At 37.9% G+C, this 19,761-nt stretch overlaps 1 protein-coding gene across 1 annotated transcript; it reads right to left on the bottom strand.

The window, feature by feature from the left end:
• Positions 1-3,716: 3,716 nt before the first annotated feature.
• Positions 3,717-19,562, bottom strand: mettl25 (methyltransferase like 25). The gene is made up of 12 exons (XM_038288427.1): positions 19,281-19,562; positions 18,118-18,288; positions 17,845-17,951; positions 17,176-17,724; positions 16,784-16,931; positions 13,063-13,160; positions 11,081-11,110; positions 10,482-10,555; positions 8,301-8,394; positions 7,898-7,972; positions 7,209-7,280; positions 3,717-3,918 (listed from the first exon to the last, which is right to left on the bottom strand). Exons 1-12 carry the CDS (start codon positions 19,495-19,497, stop codon positions 3,811-3,813), a joined length of 1,743 nt encoding a protein of 580 aa, XP_038144355.1. The 5' UTR covers positions 19,498-19,562; the 3' UTR covers positions 3,717-3,810.
• Positions 19,563-19,761: the final 199 nt, after the last annotated feature.

Below are 19,761 nucleotides of genomic sequence, written 5' to 3'. Positions count from 1 at the left end.
GAGTCAGAACAGGCAGATGGTGCTCCAATTCTTTCTGATGGCAGCCTGCTATCACATCTCTCCCTAAAAATGTCCCAGATAAGAGGACATCATGTCTGATTGTTAATTAGGAGGAAAATGGTTTGAGAGCAACCGTTTGGCAAAGGAGGCTCAACAAATAATCAGTCTACAGCCATTTCCTACTATTTTTCCTTACTTTACGGTTATGTTGCATTGATAAATCCAACTATTTTCCTTCTAAACTCTAATTACACTCCAACTAATAAAATCAGATAAAGCTCTATGTTTTGAGCCATTGGCTTTAGGGATTTATAAAGATGAATTTCCAAATCAGGGAGGATTAGAGAAGTCTGGATTCAAGCAGCACTGTGAGAAAGCCTCATCAAAGACTGGAGTTAAAGCAGACTCGCCTCACTTCCCCTCCATTTCCCCTGATCCCTACCTCACTGGGAAGAAGTCTGTGTAGGTGGTACAGCCTTCTTAATGTTGACTATTTGTGTCTCAGAGTTCCCACTGCATCCTGAGAACCTTTTCCTGCCATTTGTTAAGGGCAAAGCCAGGAAAAGGGGTTTACGCACCCGCCGTCTGTAAACTGCAAGCAGAATTGTGTGCAAACCTTTTGTCATCTCATTTTTCCTGTGTGGACACTTGAAAGAGTCTGGATGACTGTTTACAGGTGCTGGTCATAAAATTAGAATATCATGAAAAAGTAGATTGATTTCAGTAATTCCATTTAAAAAGTGAAACTTGTATATTATATTCATACATTACATACAAACTCATATATTTCAGATGTTTATTTGTTTAATTTTGATGATTACAAATGACAACAAATGAAAATCTCAAATTCATCATATCAGAAAATTAGAATATTGTGAAAAGGTTCAAAATTGATGGCCCCTGGTGCCACACTCTAATCAGCTAATTAACTCAAACCACCTGCAAAAGCCTTTAAATGGTCTTTCAGTCTAGTTCTATAGGCTACACAATCATGGGGAAGACTGCTGACTTGACAGTTGTCCAAAAGACGACCATCGACACCTTGCACAAGGAGGGCAAGACACAAAAGGTCATCGCTAAAGAGGCTGGCTGTTCACAGAGCTCAGTGTCCAAGCACATTAATAGAGAGGCGAAGGGAAGGAAAAGATGTGGTCGAAAAAAGTGTTGAAGCAAGAGAGATAACCGCACCCTGGAGAGGATTGTGAAACAAAACCCATTCAAAAATGTGGGGGAGATTCACAAAGAGTGGACTGCAGCTGGAGTGAGTGCTTCAAGAACCACCACACACAGACGTATGAAAGACATGGGTTTCTGCTGTCGCATTCCTTGTGTCAAGCCACTCTTGAACCACAGACAGCGTCAGAAGCGTCTAAAGAGAAACAGGACTGGACTGCTGGTGAGTGGTCCAAAGTCATGTTCTCTGATGAAAGTAAATTTTGAATTTCCTTTGGAAATCAAGGTCCCAGAGTCTGGAGGAAAAGAAGAGAGGCACTTCATCCACGTTGCTTGAAGTCCAGTGTAAAGTTTCCACAGTCAGTGATGGTTTGGGGTGCCATGTCATCTGCTGGTGTTGGTCCATTGTGTTTTCTGAGATCCAGGGTCAACGCAGCCACATACCAGGAAGTTTTAGAGCACTTCATGCTTCCTGCAGCTGACCAACTTTTTGGAGATGCAGATTTCATTTTCCAACAGGACTTGGCACCTGCACACAGTGCCAAAGCTACCAGTACCTGGTTGAAGGACCATGGTATCCCTGTTCTTAATTGGCCAGCAAACTCTCCTGACCTTAACCCCATAGAAAATCTATGGGGTATTGTGAAGAAGAAGATGCAATACACCAGACCCAACAATTCAGAAGAGCTAAAAGCCACTATTAGAGCAACCTGGGCTATCATAACACCTGAGCAGTGCCACAGACTGATCGACTCCATGCCACGCCGCATTGCTGCAGTAATACAGGCCAAAGGAGGCCCAACTAAATACTGAGTGCTGTACATGCTCATACTTTTCATGTTCATACTTTTCAGTTGGCCAACATTTCTATAAATCCTTTGTTTTTATTGGTCTTCAGTAATATTCTAATTTTCTGATATGATGAATTTGAGATTTTCATTTGTTGTCATTTGTAATCATCAAAATTAAACAAAATAAACATCTGAAATATATGAGTTTGTATGTAATGTATGAATATAATATACAAGTTTCACTTTTTAAATGGAATTACTGAAATCAATCTACTTTTTCATGATATTCTAATTTTATGACCAGCACCTGTATATATAAATACAGATGAACAAACATGCGTGTGACCATCAAGGATGGGCAGGTTCACATGACGTGACTCAGTTGGAAAAAAAAAAACATAACCAAGTGGAGTTTGAATCCCAAGATAGCCACATTCACATCTGTGACTTTATTTAATTCTTTTCTGTCCAGTTTGGCCAGACTGTCAGAGCGAAACATACTGAGAGCTCTGAACACGGCCCAGACGCATCACCGTCTGTCTTAAGTGGGATAAAAATAAAAAGGCTGTGGGACAGTCTCACCACTGCAAGTACAGTATGTAAAACCCATGAATGGGCAGCAGATGTGCAGCTGCTGCAGCTAAAGCCCCAAACAGAGAACACACACAAAGGTGTGACAGAAAGAAATAGTTAATTTCAAGCTGCTTTGAACATTATTTCCAGAATTATTGTTTTGGACTTAATTAGGTCAGGATCTCCACCTTTTCTTATTTTGGTGATGAAATCCTCTCACGCGAAAAATGGTTCTTAAGAACATCTGCTTTGATCATTAATGACTCAATGTTTAATACTGTAACGCAACGCTCATGAACTTTTATTTTATTCCAATTCGCTTTTCCTTTATTAACTTTATGTTCATCAAAGGGATTTGATTTAAATCCACAAACATTAAAAGGGAAAAAGCAATTATTTTTACTTATGAAGGCATCAAAATATATTTTTTGAGTAAACAGATATTTTCCACATAAGCACAAAGACTAAAATGCTTCTTCTCTGTAATGTTTGGGAAATGACCTGCTACTAAGTGCAGTCTATTATAAAACTCCATGCATTCACATTTTTACAACTGAATACACTTCCATGCATTGTATTCGTACTTTATGCGGCAGGCCAGCACAAGTAGTGCAGTGTTTAAAAGTGAAAGTAAACATTTTTTTTTATATTGACTTTAAGATCTATGTTAGAATTATAATCTAATAAAAAAAAAATATACAGTATAGTTTTTGACCTGGGTTTTGACAGGGCCACTCAAACACCTGAATATGCCCTGATCTCTTATTTGGCTCCCCTATTTCTCCTGTCGACTCTGATCTGTTTCCCTGCGTGTAATACTGCCATTACCATGCATCACTGTGAAAACGGCGTGTGCTGTGTTAGTTTCTGTCCACATCTTGTACATTAACTTTAGCCTCGGACTAGAGGAACCATTTTTATCTTTTTAATCCTGCAAATATCCTAGCCCTTTTTTTCCATTGAGATAAAAGTGCAGTTTACTAAATAATAGGTAGTGTAAAATAAAACGGAGCTGATTAGGAATGAGATTGCTTGAGTCTTTCTCGCAATAAGAAAACTGGAAATGCTTTACATATGTGGCCAACAAAACTGCAAAAATAGGCAAAGCAGAGCCTTAAGAATAAAAAAACATACTAATATAAATCCATACATCTTAACAAAGAAGGAGGAAATAATGCACCATAATGCAATTATTTAAATCATAAAAAAATAGATATTGAAAATCCTTAATAAATGTCTGTATATCATCTTAATGTGCAAATGCATAAACTTCTCAGAGTTTTAGATTCACAGGACAACTTTTGAGTCCGATAACAGCGAAGCATCTTGGGGATAGAAGGGGGTCAAATAGCTGCACCAATGCAGAGAACGATACATCCTCCTAGAAGACACATAAACACACACATCTTATACTTGTGAAGATTCCCAGTCATCCAAGTCATTGTCACAAGATTGTTTTTATTTTTACTTTTTTGGAAACACCTTATGCATTGGCTTTCTAAAGTATTTTTACAGCTTGAGAATTCTGACATTCTAAAACAACAATCACAGACTTTAAAAATGTTTTCATTCCCATAATGCAGTAGGTCAACAGCGCTTGTGAAATGGGGAAGAATGATTTTCTTAGAAACCATTGCATGAAAAAGTTTGCCAGTAATTGGTATTTCCAGTCCCTGCTGAAAGAGAGAATGATGCTAAAACCACATTTTACTCTGGGGTTGAGCGTTAAGGGCGGCTCAGTGTTTGTGCTTTCAATGCAAAAAATGTTTTACCCAAAAAGACTTTCAGCTTTATTTTTTGTCTGATTTCAATAAACCCCTTTATTGTGCACCTTTGTGGGTACTTCCCAAAACCAAACTTTGTACATGTTTAACAGTAATCCTGATAGCTTCTCCCTCCTGAGGTACAGATTCCTGTAGCTCCTCCAAAGTTACCACAAGATTGTTAACAGCTTCCACACCCTACTCATTAGGGAAACCCTGTTTCAGTAGGTCAGCAGTTTCTTTCTCAGTTCAATCTGGAAAAACTCACACGGAGAGAAAAGACAATTGAAGAAATGTATTGATACAATACTCTGTCTTTAGCGCTCAGACCTCGGCAGGAAACATAGTACTGAATTTTGATAGATATGCACGAACGGGCTTAAAGAATAAGGCTGTTTCCCCCCCAGGTCAGTCTGTAGACTGATGGTTAGCAAGACGGTATGCTGAGCTTTATGGGGAGAGCCAGTGGACTGCGTGAGCTGATATTAGAGCTTCACTCAGGGACCTGGAAGATGGAAGTCCAGGTTGCATAACACAGATTGAGAGAACCTGTCCATGATGAGCAAGCATGAAGCGACAGTGGAGAAGAAAAACTCCTCATTGGGAAGAAACCGCAGAACCAGGCTCGACATGGCGGTCTTCTGCCGGACAAGTTGAGATGAGAAATGGAATGCTGCAAGAGTCCGGGAGGAATGAAATTCTGATTAAGTTTTTGCTACGATGGTGGAGGAGGGGCTGGAGGTGGGTTGAGACGGGGTCATCTGAATGAAGTCACATGGCGCAACCACCGCATGAGCACTAGGTAGCAGACGAGTTGCGGATTGGAGGCCTTTTAAGATGAACTTTGGATGCTGATTGGCTTTCGTGGAGGTGTGGTTCAAAGCTGATTGGCTGTGTCGCAGGTGGATGTCAGAGAGCAATCAGTTTCTTCAGTTGAACTTCCGCCTAGGCTCCATAAGATGAACTTCATTTTTTTTTCTTGACTGTTTGGTGCTCTGTCATTTAGTTTTAGATGGAAAACCATGCTTTCTGCATGCTTTACAGTAGGGCATTACTTTTTGTTGGACTACTGCATAAAATCGATATGTCGTACAATTAAATCTAAGACTGCAAAATCCCCAAATGTTGACATGACATGAGAACGTTTTATAAGGTGTATCAGTGAGAATGTAAAAAAAATGGTTATAAGTGAACTGTTTGTTTGGAAGAGCATTGTCTTCATCTACCTTGTTTACATCTATTGAATCAGAAACATTTCGCAGTGTTTTGGCTGTTTAGGTTTAGCCTAGCATACTCCAGAACACATCATCACATGGATCACATTACTGTACATCTATCAGCACCGTTTTCCTCCTAATGGGAGAGCCTTCAGTGCCGATCGGTGATGTTGATGTTGCATAGTTTGATTACATGGCCCTAATGAGGAAGTCCACCTGACACATTAACCACATGTAATCACCACTTCAAAGCTAAAACATCCATTGTATCTCCTCACCATGACTCAGAGCAAAGATTAGCTTGTTGTGTTTGGCTGCAGCAACAGAAGACTGTAAATTGCAAGCTGCATTCAATTTGGCTGACACCTATATTAATGTCAGCGGTCCTGATTTCAGCTGACATCTCTGCATGTTCCCTTTAATCATCGGGGAGGCGAGTTTTAAATCCCAATCAACGAGCCGTATGAGCCAATCAACAGTGATGAGTCCAGCTGAATCATAAGGGAATCTTTCTGCAGTGGGGATTACAGCTGTTTGGGAGATCAAATCTTTTGGGTCTGTTGCAACATTTCAATGTATATTTTTAGACTGATGCTTTATTGCTTGTATCATGACAAGTAAGCTGCCATGAGCCGGATTGCTTGCAACATGAAAAATGCCTAAAAATGCACATCTTTTATTGATCACTCTTCTACTCTATTCACAGTACCCCTCATGTTGCTTTGCACATCTGGTAAAGATGTGTAAAAAGCCTTAAAATAAATAAAAACAGACAAATTGTTCTCTAACAGCAAACTCACGCTCAGTTGCTTGTTTAATATGTTGGCCATTAAGTTGTTAAAAGATAACACCAGGCCCTTGTCCAGAATGTTTGTCACAGTTCCTGTTTTATTGTTTAATTCTAGTTTTTTTATAGTGCTAAAAATTATTCACCTTATAACGATTTCTTTTATTTTTTAAATTTTTACTTTTCACACAAACATTTTAGATCGACAAAAAAAACCCCACAGAAATACTCGACGTAGATTACATACATTAATTTAAATCAAATGTATTTTATACTTTCTTTAAGAGTAGAACGTTAACTGGACTGCTCCTCTTTTGAGAGAAGGAATTAACTAAGATTATTCTCTTTGGAAAGAAGAATCCAATTTTACCATTTTGCCATTTACTACAACACTAAATCACTTGGTTTAATTGTAGGACAATTATCCAATGTGCACTGGAAAAACCTCTGAATGGTTAAAACAAACAAAGATTTTGAAATGGCCTAGTCAAAGTCCTTTAATATGAATAAAATGCTGTAAGATGACAAAGAAGTTTTCTGATGCTGAAAACTATAAGACTCAATGCCAGTTTTCCCAAACGTTTGATGCATTTTGTAACCTTTTATGTTCAGTTGGCCGTTATTATTTACAGACAAAAGGGTGAGTAAAAAAAAATCTATATTTTTCCTAGATCAAAAATCTGAGGCCTCCAAGAAATTAGATCATTTTATATATTTTTTAAATTACCTATATAGATAAAGCTTTTAAAGATAACCCGAATGACATAATCTTAAAATCATTTGATGTTTGTTCAGACATTGAGCTACTTAAATGAGTGGGTCTTTAGAGGTGAAAGTCCAAAGTTCACATTGTTCTGACTTTGCCATGTTCAGGAAGACCTACTAATAAAGATGGCAACATTACCTGTTCCTTCAGATAGCAGAGGCGATCGAGCAGAATCAGACCCTCTATGCATGGTGCAAGGGTCACCTTCAGCTACAGCGAGAACGACATGAGGAGAGAAGTTACTCTTTATTAAAATTATCTTTTCAGTAATACCTACTTCTAGTAGACTAAAACAAAACATCTCTATGACTTGTGCCCCATCTGCTTGCTTGTTTGCATTGACCCTTTAAATAACAGTATTTTATGTCCGCAAACTAAATCTGGATTGTGGTTAACGCCATAATTAGCCGCCTCAGGGAAAAACGGCTAGTTTTCCTCTTCTGTATAATTTTACTCACATAATTTCCCACAGATCTATAATTTACCTACAATTTGCAGGAATTAAAATATTTTAAACTTAATTCCCTGAATTATTTTGGTGCAATTTGAACCATGTTGAAGACATTAATAAACCTAAGTAGCCTTCAAGGCAGTGAAGGGTTAAACGCTTCAACAATTCATGTCAGTGTCATACTATTCCATCCTTACATTTCCCACTTCCTCTCTCTTAAGATCTTCCTATAGATGTTGGTATTTAAAGAGCTAAAAACATGGATTTAACTTAATGTGACATTAAACGAAACCTGGAAATACAAGAACTTCATTGGATTTATTCCAGAATTTCAAAAACTAGGAGGAGCATCTGGCGTCCACTGAAATGTACCTACCATGTTAAAGGCATGCATCTCGTCCATCCGTGCCTTGTATGTGTCATAGTAGCTCTGAATGTCACTGTCACAAAGCTGGAGAAGAAGAAAGAATGTTAGTAAGTCAGATCACAGAAGATAAAAGAAGAAAAAACTGTATGGAAGAGGACAGCGGGCAAGGCTTCAGATTTTATAAAGATTTTTAAGACTATAAAAAACTAATTGATGATAGAAATGCGTCATCCCATTCTAAGGTAATAGACTCTTGCCTGGCATCCTTATAAACAAGAATATCATATTTAAAGCTGTCTGAAATAAAACTAAATACAGATCTTATCTCAACCTTGTGGTGAAAAAGGAAAATGGGTGTTTGTTACGCTTCCTACAGGCTGTTGTAAGATCAATGAAATATTCTCCGTCTGACCTTTGAGTCATCCAGCTCCAATCTGTGCAGAGCTCGGCGAACGTAGTCCACAAATGATTTTGCTTTGGAATAAACATTTCCGACCCGCTTTTCACTGTGGAACAAACACATTATTTCTCAGTTCTGGCACGTGGAACAAACAACCTGCCACTCCTTCAATCTCCTCATGTGTCGCCCGTTTTGCTTTAAATCACACTTTGGCAATCGAACCCTACCACAGGGCTTAACAGTGATGAATAGGCTCCGTCTGGGGGAAAGTAATGGATATTTGATGCTAATGCCTGTCGTTAAAATGAGGTGCAGAGGGCAGGAAGGGCTCTGTGTCTTTTAGGAACATCTGATCTTGTCTGCAGCATAAACATCGTATAAGGACTGACCTCAGGTCAGCTGCATTTCCCCCTATTGTTCCCTGATGAAATCTTTCTCTCAGAAGCACCTAACAAACTAACTGAAAATAACTTTAAAAGTCATTTAGTACCAGCTTTTTTGGGACATAATGCTTCAATATGTAGCTATAATTTGAACCATATGAGTCGATATTCAGAGCGAAGGGACAACCAGTCATTGGTTTCACTAAATATATAACTCAGAGCTAACTCCTGTAAACAGGAAGTGGCAAATTGCTATGCCTGTGCAAATATACAGCTCCAAAAACTCAGAAGTGGTTTGACAGATATTTAGGTAATTATTTTGGTCGCCCAATTTTCAGTTCAACAAGTAACCGACAGTTGTTAAGAAAGCAACGTTGTTCTTTCTCCTGGTCAATAAACATACCACAGTTAGGCAGATTATGTCCACCCTTAACTGCCAGTGCTTGGGGTGAGATTTCATACCAATGAGAAACACTGAGAAAACAGGAATTATTATAACATCTGTAGGAATCAGCAGAAAATACCTCAGGCAGGTCATTCCTATACGCAGATCAGAACCAAAGAAAAACACTCAAGCTGTTGGTTGAGATAACAAAGTTCTTAACTGACCCAAAAGGTCTCATGTTTGTAGTCCTTTGAATGAACACTCCTTTCAAATAGCATGTTTTGGGGATTTTATGTTATAAATCAAAACAGTCATGATATAATAAGAAATATATTATATGCTTGGCAAACATTTTACATAAAACCAAGTGGTTTTTTTTCCAACTCTCTGTAGTCTGATACGCCTAAAGCAATCCAGTCTTAACAGATTAGATGATTACTAAATAAAAAGGAAATCGTTGCTGATGTATATGCTGCAGAAAACTGAAATCCAAATAAGTCATTTTTTTTAATAGAGGAGCTAAGTGAGACCCTCTGCCAATGGAATGAGACAATCTACATTTAAAATAAAAATAAAAAATTGCATTGTCTTATTTTAAGTGCATATTATCTGATTATTTAATTTTAAGATTAAAAATACTCATTCCATTACCAAAACATCTTATTCACCTACTCAAATTAATAGTAGATACACCTGATTTAAGAAATTTTCACCTATTTCTAGATGTTTTTGCAGTTTAGATTCTGGAGGTTTTTCTTTGGATGCCTTCTTTATTATTACTTGCAAAAACTTTTAAGAGCCATAAATCCTTTGTCTTTGTTAACAACTTTCCACACAATGTGATCGTCTATCACAACAAATCAAATTTGCAATGTGGCAAATGATAAAGTTCTGTGTATGCTGAGGGAATAACTGCTTGATCTAATATCAGGATGAAGTAAACACAAGCTTCACTTTTCCTTTAGCTCTACTTGTTTAATTGATAAATGTATCCAATCAAAGGGCTGAATGACGGAATAAAACGGTCCATTATGATGCTGTAAACACGGGAGAAATCATATCGGGTTAATATCTGAAAGCTACACAGTCAGTACTTTGTCAACTTTCCGCTTTAGTTGTGGCTGTTTGTATCTTAAATGCTTTAATAGACGACTGTCAACACTTCTGACTTGATCTTTGTCTCAGAATTATTTTCAGCTCTGAAAGGTCTGATATGATTCATGGGCTGCTCCATAACTGAGTACATGTGGCTTTTGTTTGCAGGTCTTGGTTCATTAGGAATTCAAACAAACCAGAAAAAAAAAGGTTCCCTTCTCAGTTCAGTACAGGAAAAACAAACCCTTTGAACTGCTTTAAAAGCTTGACGCCTGCTCTGTTTACCATCCTTCTGTAACCATTAAACAACAAAAAATCAGGTCCTGTTACCTTTTGTAGGAGCTGTAGTGGTCCCTCAGAATAACGTGAAGAACGGCTCGATAGAACAAAGACTCCATCTGAATCTGAAGGAAAAAATAAACACATAAAGCCGTTTATTGTATATTTCCCAGCATATGCTCCAACATTGTGGATGAATATTTCTGACATTTTCACAAACTTAATGCAACACAAGCAGGCAATCAAGCCTGTTTTTGGATTCAAGCCTCGGCTACAGCAGTAATAATCAATCTTTCCATGATTACATTAATATTTATAAACATTCCATATTAATGGCAGACGGTATCATGTATCGAACTTGGCTCGCAGCCTCTTAGCTCAATGTTTCGTACAAATACACCAAAGTCAATCAAAGACTTAAAACAACTCCTAAATGAATGGACTGATTGTTTAAATGCACGCAGGAGATCGACAGTGATGATAAAGCAGCCCGGGAGGTTATTAATTGTGCATGTTTGAGGTTTGAAATGAGCTGATAGATTTGTTTAGTTAAAAGTAATGAAAGATTTGCTCAGGATGATTTGACTCTTCTGTAATGATTACTTCTAGTTAATTATATTGAAAATGATAAGTAGGAATGCTTTACTTACACTCTGGCCAAGGGTGACCCTCTCCAGCGCCTGTTTGGTAGAAAAATAAGATTGATATAATAAACTGCTTTCTGGTTATGAAAATGTTACAGCCAATTCTATGTATATAATATATAATCTGCCAAACACTGTTTCTACAAGGATTTCAAATGTGACCACTGATATAAAGTGAACAACTTTTATTAGTTTGTCTTCCAAGAGCATAAAGGTGAATTTTAACTCAAGCCCAAGCAAAAAATCAGCAGACATGAGGACATCAGCTGTAGCTTCCCATTATATGATAACTCACATGCTTTGCTGCAGACAGAAATATAATTTGCTGCTTTAAAGTATTTAAGAAAGATGCCAAAATTTCCCAGAGTGTACAAAGAGAAAACCTTTTCTTTCTTAAAAAAAATATGGCAGCACTACTGATGTTTCCATATCTGCATCTTAATAATCACGGACCTGTGGACTAGGCTAGCATAATTTAATACACAGAAATTGCATAATGCATGTACTTCTGTGCGGGAAATGAAAACAACCAAACATGGAGTAAATGAGGCGTTGGTGTGGGCATATTTTTCTACTAGTAGCTTCATCTGGTCTGTTCCTGTTTGGCTGTGACTCCATCCTGGATCGTAATATCAGCTGTTCTGCTGCCATCAGCACCTTTGTTTATAGATATATGAGCTCGGCCTGTTTTTCAGTGTAGTCCTGTTTCTCTGATTGTGACTAGCTGGATGTGCTCTCTTCATCCTCTGACATGGAAGCTAGCTCTGAGCTCATCTGCCTGGCTGTGTGTTTCCTGGACGGGGGCCAGCTGGTTGACAGTTGCCTTTTCGATCTCTGCTTCTGTCTCCTTGAACCACAGTCGGCCTCACCAGATGGACGCTCACACTGAGCCTGGTTCTGCTGGAGGTCTCTTCCTGTTAAAAGGGAGTCTTTCCTCTCCACTGTTGCTACACTGGAAAAACGATCTAGAAGTACCTCCTCAAATTAAGGGTAAATACACTTAATTTGAGGAGGTAAATTAGATAGATTGCCAATGGAATCAATATCTTTACTCTTAAAATAAGATAATTGGATAATGTGCACTTGAAATAAGACAACCCAATTGTGTTTTCTTATTTTTAGTTGAAATTGTCTTGTTTCATTTGCAAGATGTCTCATTTACCTCATCAATCCAAGAACAAATGCACTTATTTTAAGAAAAAAAATTACTTATCTAGATTTCGATTATTTCCAGTGTGCAATGAGTTGATGCATTTTTTACATTTTACATAAAAGGAAACAATTGGCTTTCATAATAAAGAGTATTAAAATGTAGTGCAAAGCACTTTGGATTTCCTTGACTTGAGAAACTGCTTTATAACTACAGGCCATGCTGCAGCCACTATGCTTAACAGATGAATCATGTTTTTAGGTTTAAAATCCTCTTTTTGAGTCCTCCACAAATGGTTTGGCTCTCATAAGTGTAAGCAGCTTCTTAATAATGTAAATAAATGATGCCATGCTAAATAATTTTACATTTTTATGAAGAAATAATGTGATATTCATCCCACTCGGTGCAAAAATGTAAACATATTTGTTGAAATAAAAGTCGAATAATGTGTATGCATAAATGTGCAAACCCTGATAATGATACGTTATTAAAATATAAATTAATATAAATTACGTACTTCGAAGTGAAAGCTTTGCATGGGTCTCTTAAAATTTAGTTTGAGTTTTTTTTTTTTTTTTGCCAACTGTCTCCCCAGAGGAATTTGGCTTATATCAACTCACTTCTACTCTGACCATAAGAGCTGAATCCTCCCTTACTAGCCAATGCGTTTTAAATCTTTCCCCACAGCCCCATAATATAATAATTAAGAAAGTGCAACCTTCATCTGTGGGTGATGAAAGCTGCCTTGGTTTGTTCATCATTCTTAAACGTCGGCTTAAGGATTTTGTTAACAAAGACATGCCTGACACCACACATTTCTTCGTGTCATCGCACTCACCAAACATGCTGACATCCTGGCATTTCTGCCACAGAACCAGGACTGATGGCGGAGGTACTGACTCAGGGGGAAACCACACGCAGTCTGCAGAGGCTTCTCTGTGAGGGAGCAGAGATAAACTCAGAGTCTGCTGACTGAACATTTGAGCCCCCGGAAATGTTTTTCCACTAATGTAATACCTCTTTAAAACAGGCCAGATGTAAGCTTGCATCTGCATGTATTTGTGTTTTATGAAGTAACACCCAACAGCAGGAATTAATGTACGTTTTTACATTTAGAAACTTCAATGTAATTCAATTGGGATTTATTATGATGGAGCAAATTTAAGTAGTCAATAAGAGTGTTTGTTTTGGGGTTTTTTGCATGAAAAGCATTAAATTAGGAAATTATTTTCCTGCAAATAAAACATACGTAAAGCTAAGCAGAAATACCAGAAGCAAAAATATGAATGCATTTAAGCAAAGACAGTGTTTTAATCCAATTGCTTTTACATAATGTGTTTTCCAAGAAACCAATACTTAATTCAAAGTCTGAATAAATTGTTTGCACAGATTTTTCTGCAAGAAATAGTCAACTCCTGCAAACTGTTATCGGGCTGTTAATGCAATCTGCATTGAAAAGAGTGTGCAACTATGATTGATATACATGAGCCAAACCGAAATGAAGCAGTTTTAGGGTGAAAGTTCATCTATAAAAAAAAATAAAAACTACAGTGGGTCTGCAGCTGTAGGTTTTAAGCAATAAGAATCACATATTTCCAACTAAGGGAGTTTTAAGAGCCTTTGAACATAATTCAAATGGGAGGTTGGTGGATGTTCTTACTAGACAGCCTGACATCCTTCTTATGCCATTTCTAAAAGGGGTCGGTGACCGAGGGTAAGGAACAGTGTATGAAGACAGCTGCAGTGTAAGGCGGCACCAATACCATCCTCCTTTCATGTAAGGTGGTCAGATTAAGCAGTTCTCGACAGTTAGATTAGCAGCCATGATAACTGACCTCTGCACAGCACAGAGAAACAAATGAGTAGGACAAACCTCTTCCCCCTGTCTGCATGAAATTTAGCAAAGCAGTTACTTGAAAATGAAGGAGATGCAATAACCTGAAAGAATGGGTGTTAAAATCAGCCTCTCTAACCGAGTATGTTTACTTTTGGCTCTTTGTTGCCACATCTAGGATTTTCTTGTATGGTTTACTATGGAGAAAAGGATCACCTTGTTGTGACAGCTTGTAGTGGTAGAGGAGTTGCATAGCTTACTAAATGAGACCACACAGAACGTGGTGTGCATGTGTCGCCATTTGCCAAGAAAGGCTTAGAACTGACCTGAAAGCAAAGAACATATACATTTGCCTGAGCTTTACAGTATCTATAAACCTGGATCTCATGTTGGGTGTATCTAATTAGCAATAATCATGCTATAAATTATGAAATCAAAGCCAGGTCATATGGCTGAATCCAACAGGAGAGGCTGATAGAGCGTTAAAGCTGGATCTGATGCTAAACTGCCATTATAAACTGCAGTTTTATCTCTTTGTTCTTTCAGAAAAGGTGTTGTTTCTGTTATAAAATACCATCCTGATTCCAGAGGAGTTATTATCCATGGATAATTCATTTCAAAGAACTGAATATATTTGAAACCAGCAGCCTAAACAAACATATAACCGCCTTGTGCAATGCAGTGCTTAAGCTTTCTAATTGAATGTTAGAGTAAGATGGGCCACTGTGTGAACTGGTCTGCAGCTCGCGCTACAAGATTTTTAACGCCTTCGTTAAAAAGAAAAAAATGTTTTTAATCGGCTGTCATGGTATCATTTTCTGGTCCTATGCAGAGAAGAGCTCTGAGACTGCTAATGCTGAAAGCCAGGCTGTCAACAGATGTCATTCCAAAGAAAACAGAAACTGATTTGCTTTACAAAAAAATCTGATTGTGATGCCATGTTTTGACAAATTTGAGGCGGTGAGGTTTTTCTCAGATTACAGAAAATTTGTAACTACTTAAGAGTATTGGATTTCTTTACAGACAGGCGCTGCAGAATATGTTCATTTTAATCAAATTTCTCTCTACTTAAAAAGGTTTTAAAATGTTGACCTTTCAGCAGCCATTCTGATTCTGTAAATCACTGCTAAGGACTCCGTTAGTTGATTCCTTGAGCACAAAAAGATCTCAGGATTTTAAACTTGGCTCAGTCTTTTCAACCACTGTGGAATAATTGACAAATTAAATTTTTTTTATATGGCCTCTTGGAATGCGGGTTGGTGATGTCAGTCATGATATGATCAGAATATAGGAACCCTGAGTCAAACAGCACCACAATGAAGTTCCCAGAAAAACAAAAACATTATTTTTCATTTACATAGTCAGTAATTTTACATAGCTGGTTTACTTTTTATTTTCTGATATATGAAGCTTTTTTGTGAAATTTGGTTATTTTTGTATGGAAGATATTTTTCTTTTGTTGCTCTTTCTGAATTATTTTTTTGTTTTGGTATTTTTCTGCTGTAAATAGCAAAAAAAAAAAAAAAAAAAATCACTATTCTTTACTAAACATTAGCACTGGCTTTCGTTTCATGTCTTACTTTTGAGAGATGAAGCTGAACCCCCCCTTTCCCAGAGATTTTTTTTAACAGCTTTGACAGCCAAGGATTTAAATGATGGTGTCTCTGATTTACATATAGTCTACCTGGAAAATGTAGTAAAAGAGTTCAATAATTACGTCATATTTGTGTGATTTTGATCATAAAGTCCTATTAGCTGGCCTAAAAGAGATCAGAACTAACAAATACATGTAAATAGGCTGTAACAGAATTAACTTTAAAAATTATGGACCGACGGATGAATTTATATGTAAATACTGCACATGTTTGGAAGAAGTAATCTTTGTTAATTGAGAAAAAAATGAATAAATGTACAAAAGATGAAGTGATGTTCATTCAGTTACCAACAAAAGAGGTTGTTTGTGGGTTTAAAATTATAGTAACATTTGACAAACTTAAAAAAAAATGTTTTTACAGCTTTAACTGTGAATTATTTGGTGGATCCAGGTCATTCCTTAGCATAGGAAGATGTAAGAACAGCCATTTCTCCCCCTTGCAAGAACTTATTATTAGTGCTAATATTTGACAATCTAAAATGATGATATGTTGAACTCTCCATAAGCCCTTAGCTATTTTCCTAATGAGCACAGTTAGCAATATGAAAACAGCTGTCTCCATGTGTATTCTTTAGAGTGAATATAGACCCTTACCTTTTATAGAATATAGACAAAGCTAAATGCTCCATGTTGAAAGAAAACAGATGTTGAACAACTCAAAATATTAAAACAAAAAAAAACATTTGTAGTGCTCTGTTTAGCCACTGCTAAAAATTATGCCACTTCTTCATTTCTTACTATTGTGAATAAATGTTCACAGAGTCAACGTCTTAATCCCATCTCTTTGCTTTCTCTGGCTTTAATTCTAAAAAAAACACATTGAGAGCAACTTTTAAAAACTTGAGTCTTCTACTGCCAGTAACACCATCGGCACTGAAGAGTGTTAATATCTGTGAAGACTAATAGAGTTAAGAAGCACTTGACTTTGGAAAGTTGGAAAACTTATTCTTTTTGGAATAGTTTGGGTAAAGTGGTTTCTCTGCTTCTGCTGTTGCAACTTCCTTTTTTTATGGTTTATGAAAATTCACAACTTAGTTTTACTTTATAATTCCAATGATTATAATTGGTTACCCTGTCCGTCTGGGTTAAACTCCTCAGAGAGTAGGTGATAGCAGCAGCCCACGCCACAGACTGCGGACAGCTCCGGCTTAGCCACAAACATCCTCAGGGTGCTTGCAGCCAAGTCTCCACACGTGTGCAGGCCAACCAGGATGGCTTCCTAGAGTGTGGAGAAAACATGCAGGGAAAGAGGAGGACAGGTGAAGATCGATGGCAGAATTTATTGATGGTGATTGTTGTAGATTCAGCACAGCAGCTACACCCCTCACTCTCTCTCTCTCTCCATTCCAGCAGCTGTAATTTTAGAAGCTGTGGTGGGAATCAGGTTTGCTGTTAAACCATATGGTTTCTCTGTCTGACACATAATAAATGCATTCTCAAAATGTTTTTTTGCACATTCTTACCTCCAGCTCTGTGATGAGCTCTCTCAGCTCAGTTTCTGCCGTGACATACGACGTGAGCGGTGAAAACACGCCACTGGAGCTTTCTCCTCTGGTCCGAGCCTTTTTCTCCAGGTTCTCTCTCTTCCTCCTCTCCCTCTCCTCAGCGCTGAGCTGACTTGGAGGAAATCTTGGGGATGAATGCTGAATCACATCTGCTGAAAGAGCCCTCAGAAAAAACTCTCCTTCTTCTGGATTCAGCTCTGCCTGTGTTTCTGCAGCAGAGTGTAAAGCGTTGACGGACAGCCCCTCTTCCTGCTGAGCACAGCTGTCCTGACTCAGTTCAGGTTTTATTTCTACCATCTCTTCTTGAAGCGAGGATGGAGCTTCCACTTGTGTCCATGCTGCTTTTTTGTGTTTCTGGTATGCTCGTGAGAACTTCTTAAGCTTTCTGTTCCGCTCCTGAGCACCATGGGTGTTAGTATCAGAGGAATCGATGCCGAACACTTGAAGGCCATACCGCAGTGACAGGAAGGAGCTCAGGTAGCCCTTCCCTGACCCCACATCTATCACCTAAAATGTAATTGATATTTTCATTATGTTTGTCTTTAGACTTATTCAAATATCAATATTGAAATTTACATTTGAAGTCACCACTGGGATAAACTTGTGATGTTATCAGTGTTACTCTACCTGTTTGACTCCACAGTGCTTAGCCAAACCGGCCACCACTTTAGACATGCACTGGACTTCATGGGACTTCTTAAAGTTCATGAACTCATCTGGATCCAGTTCGCTGGCTGCGTTACAAAGAAAAATCAATTCTTATTCATTTTTTATTCCAGTTAGGCCTAAAAAAATATTATAACAATAAAAAAGCCATGATCTAAGCTGCACATTCCAGGACAATCCTCTGCCGGTATTCTATTCTTGCATAAAGCAGCATAAAGGTGCTTTGTCTCCTACTGTTTTCTGCAGACTCCGACTCGCTGCCTCTGAGGCGCTGCAACAGCTCATCCCTGCTCACACACACCCCAAGGCCAGGCAGGGATCGGGCCTTGGCTGCCTCCAACAGCTCGTGGATATCAACCAGCCGGTTTGAATCAACACAAAACCCGAATGCAGTCCTGGAATGCTCTGAGGAAAAACACAGTAAAAGACACAAAGCGATGCAAACAATTTGGATTTATCTTCATTTTTTATATAAGCTTGGATACATTAATTCAACAGCAAAATAAAGATGCATCCAAACAATTTCAGTTAATGAATTTTTTGATTTTACAATACGAGTTTATGGAATCCTTATGTGTATAGGCTCTTCTAAAAGGGCAAATATGGACTAAGTTAAAAGCTGCAGCTGTTAATTAAAAGATATGAATCAAGAAGCTCTGCAGCTACTTCAAAGATGTCCTAAGGGTGTCTTACAGAGCTGGAGAGACACACAGCTCAGGTGGGAGAATGCATCAACATCAATAACTATTAGTCATACACTCAACAAATCTGGTCTTTCTAGAAGAGCAAAAAGTAAACAAACTACTTAAAAAACACTTTCAACTAAAAAGGGGGAAATTAAATCTTGTTCCATATTTTTTTTTAAGTAGCTGTTGTGGATGTTATTAGCTGTTGGCAGGAAGGACCTCCTGTATGTTCTGTCTTGCAGCAGATCTGGAGAAGCCTCTTAATGAAAGCAAGGTTGTTGCTTAAGGCTTCTGAAACAGATGTTCACGTTCACCAATAATGTTCCTAATTTTATAGAGAATTTAAAAAAATATATTTTTATCCATCTTCTCCAAAGGTTCCTGGTGAGTTGCTGGGCAACACACACTATGAAACACAATGGTGGCAGAATCATGCTGAGGTGAACAGTTGTCTTCAACACACAAGAAGTCAAACATCCAGTTTAAGATACAACAGTATGTTTTAGATCATCCATTATGCGTTCATATGTTTAGATGGCAAGACATCAGTGAAAAAGGCTAGAAAAATGATTTTTAATGTAGGGTTTTTATTTGTAATGTAAGTTACACTAACTTTTTAAAAATTTCTTTGTTTTTATCCTTCCATAAATGAGAACAAGTTAAATGGAGATGTATAAAAGGAAAGCACTGTTGCTCTCTGGCTTTATTTACCCAGTTCTTTGTGTTTTGTCTCCACCTGCTGGTAACTGCCGGAACTGATCGCTGACAGCACCTCCTGAGGCGACACAGCCATGAACCGCTTCCACACGTCTTGGGTATAAAACTCGACTGTGTGAGCATTAGCGATGGCAAGAGTCACCGACAGAAATCTCTTGACTTCATCTATCTGTTGGTGAATCTCCGTAAGGCTGCAGCGGAAGGACGTCATTGTGAAAAGCTTTCTAAAAAGGACCAGAAAGGCATGTGTACCCTTTTCTGCTGATGACGGTGTAAGACATTAGCAATCGAAAACACTAGTCGATGACTTAAAGCTATATTCGTCGTGTTTTCCCGTTATGTTTTCATTGTTCATAGCATATATGTTTTTCTTTAAATCTGATCCAGTGCGAAAATATTCGTTTTCAAGATTTAAGTTGCTATTAGTTATGTCCTACCCCGCAAAAGACCGTTTAAAGGCGCGTCTGTTAATGGT

Source organism: Cyprinodon tularosa, unplaced genomic scaffold (assembly GCF_016077235.1).
Source record: "Cyprinodon tularosa strain WSP-4 unplaced genomic scaffold, ASM1607723v1 ctg255, whole genome shotgun sequence".
Classification (NCBI taxonomy): domain Eukaryota; kingdom Metazoa; phylum Chordata; class Actinopteri; order Cyprinodontiformes; family Cyprinodontidae; genus Cyprinodon; species Cyprinodon tularosa.
The sequence above is the reverse complement of the archived record's forward strand: the minus strand, read 5'-3'. Positions and strand labels throughout refer to the sequence as shown.

Excerpts from the sequence above, each read along its gene's own strand:
- mettl25 (XM_038288427.1), bottom strand. The coding sequence starts at position 19,497 with ATGACGTCCTTCCGCTGCAGCCTTACGGAGATTCACCAACAGATAGAT. Across the intron at positions 10,556-11,080 it reads GGGTCACCCTTGGCCAGAGT|ATTCAGATGGAGTCTTTGTT; the intron begins GTAAGTAAAGCA and ends TTTTTCCTTCAG. Across the intron at positions 7,973-8,300 it reads TGGAGCTGGATGACTCAAAG|CTTTGTGACAGTGACATTCA; the intron begins GTCAGACGGAGA and ends CTTCTTCTCCAG.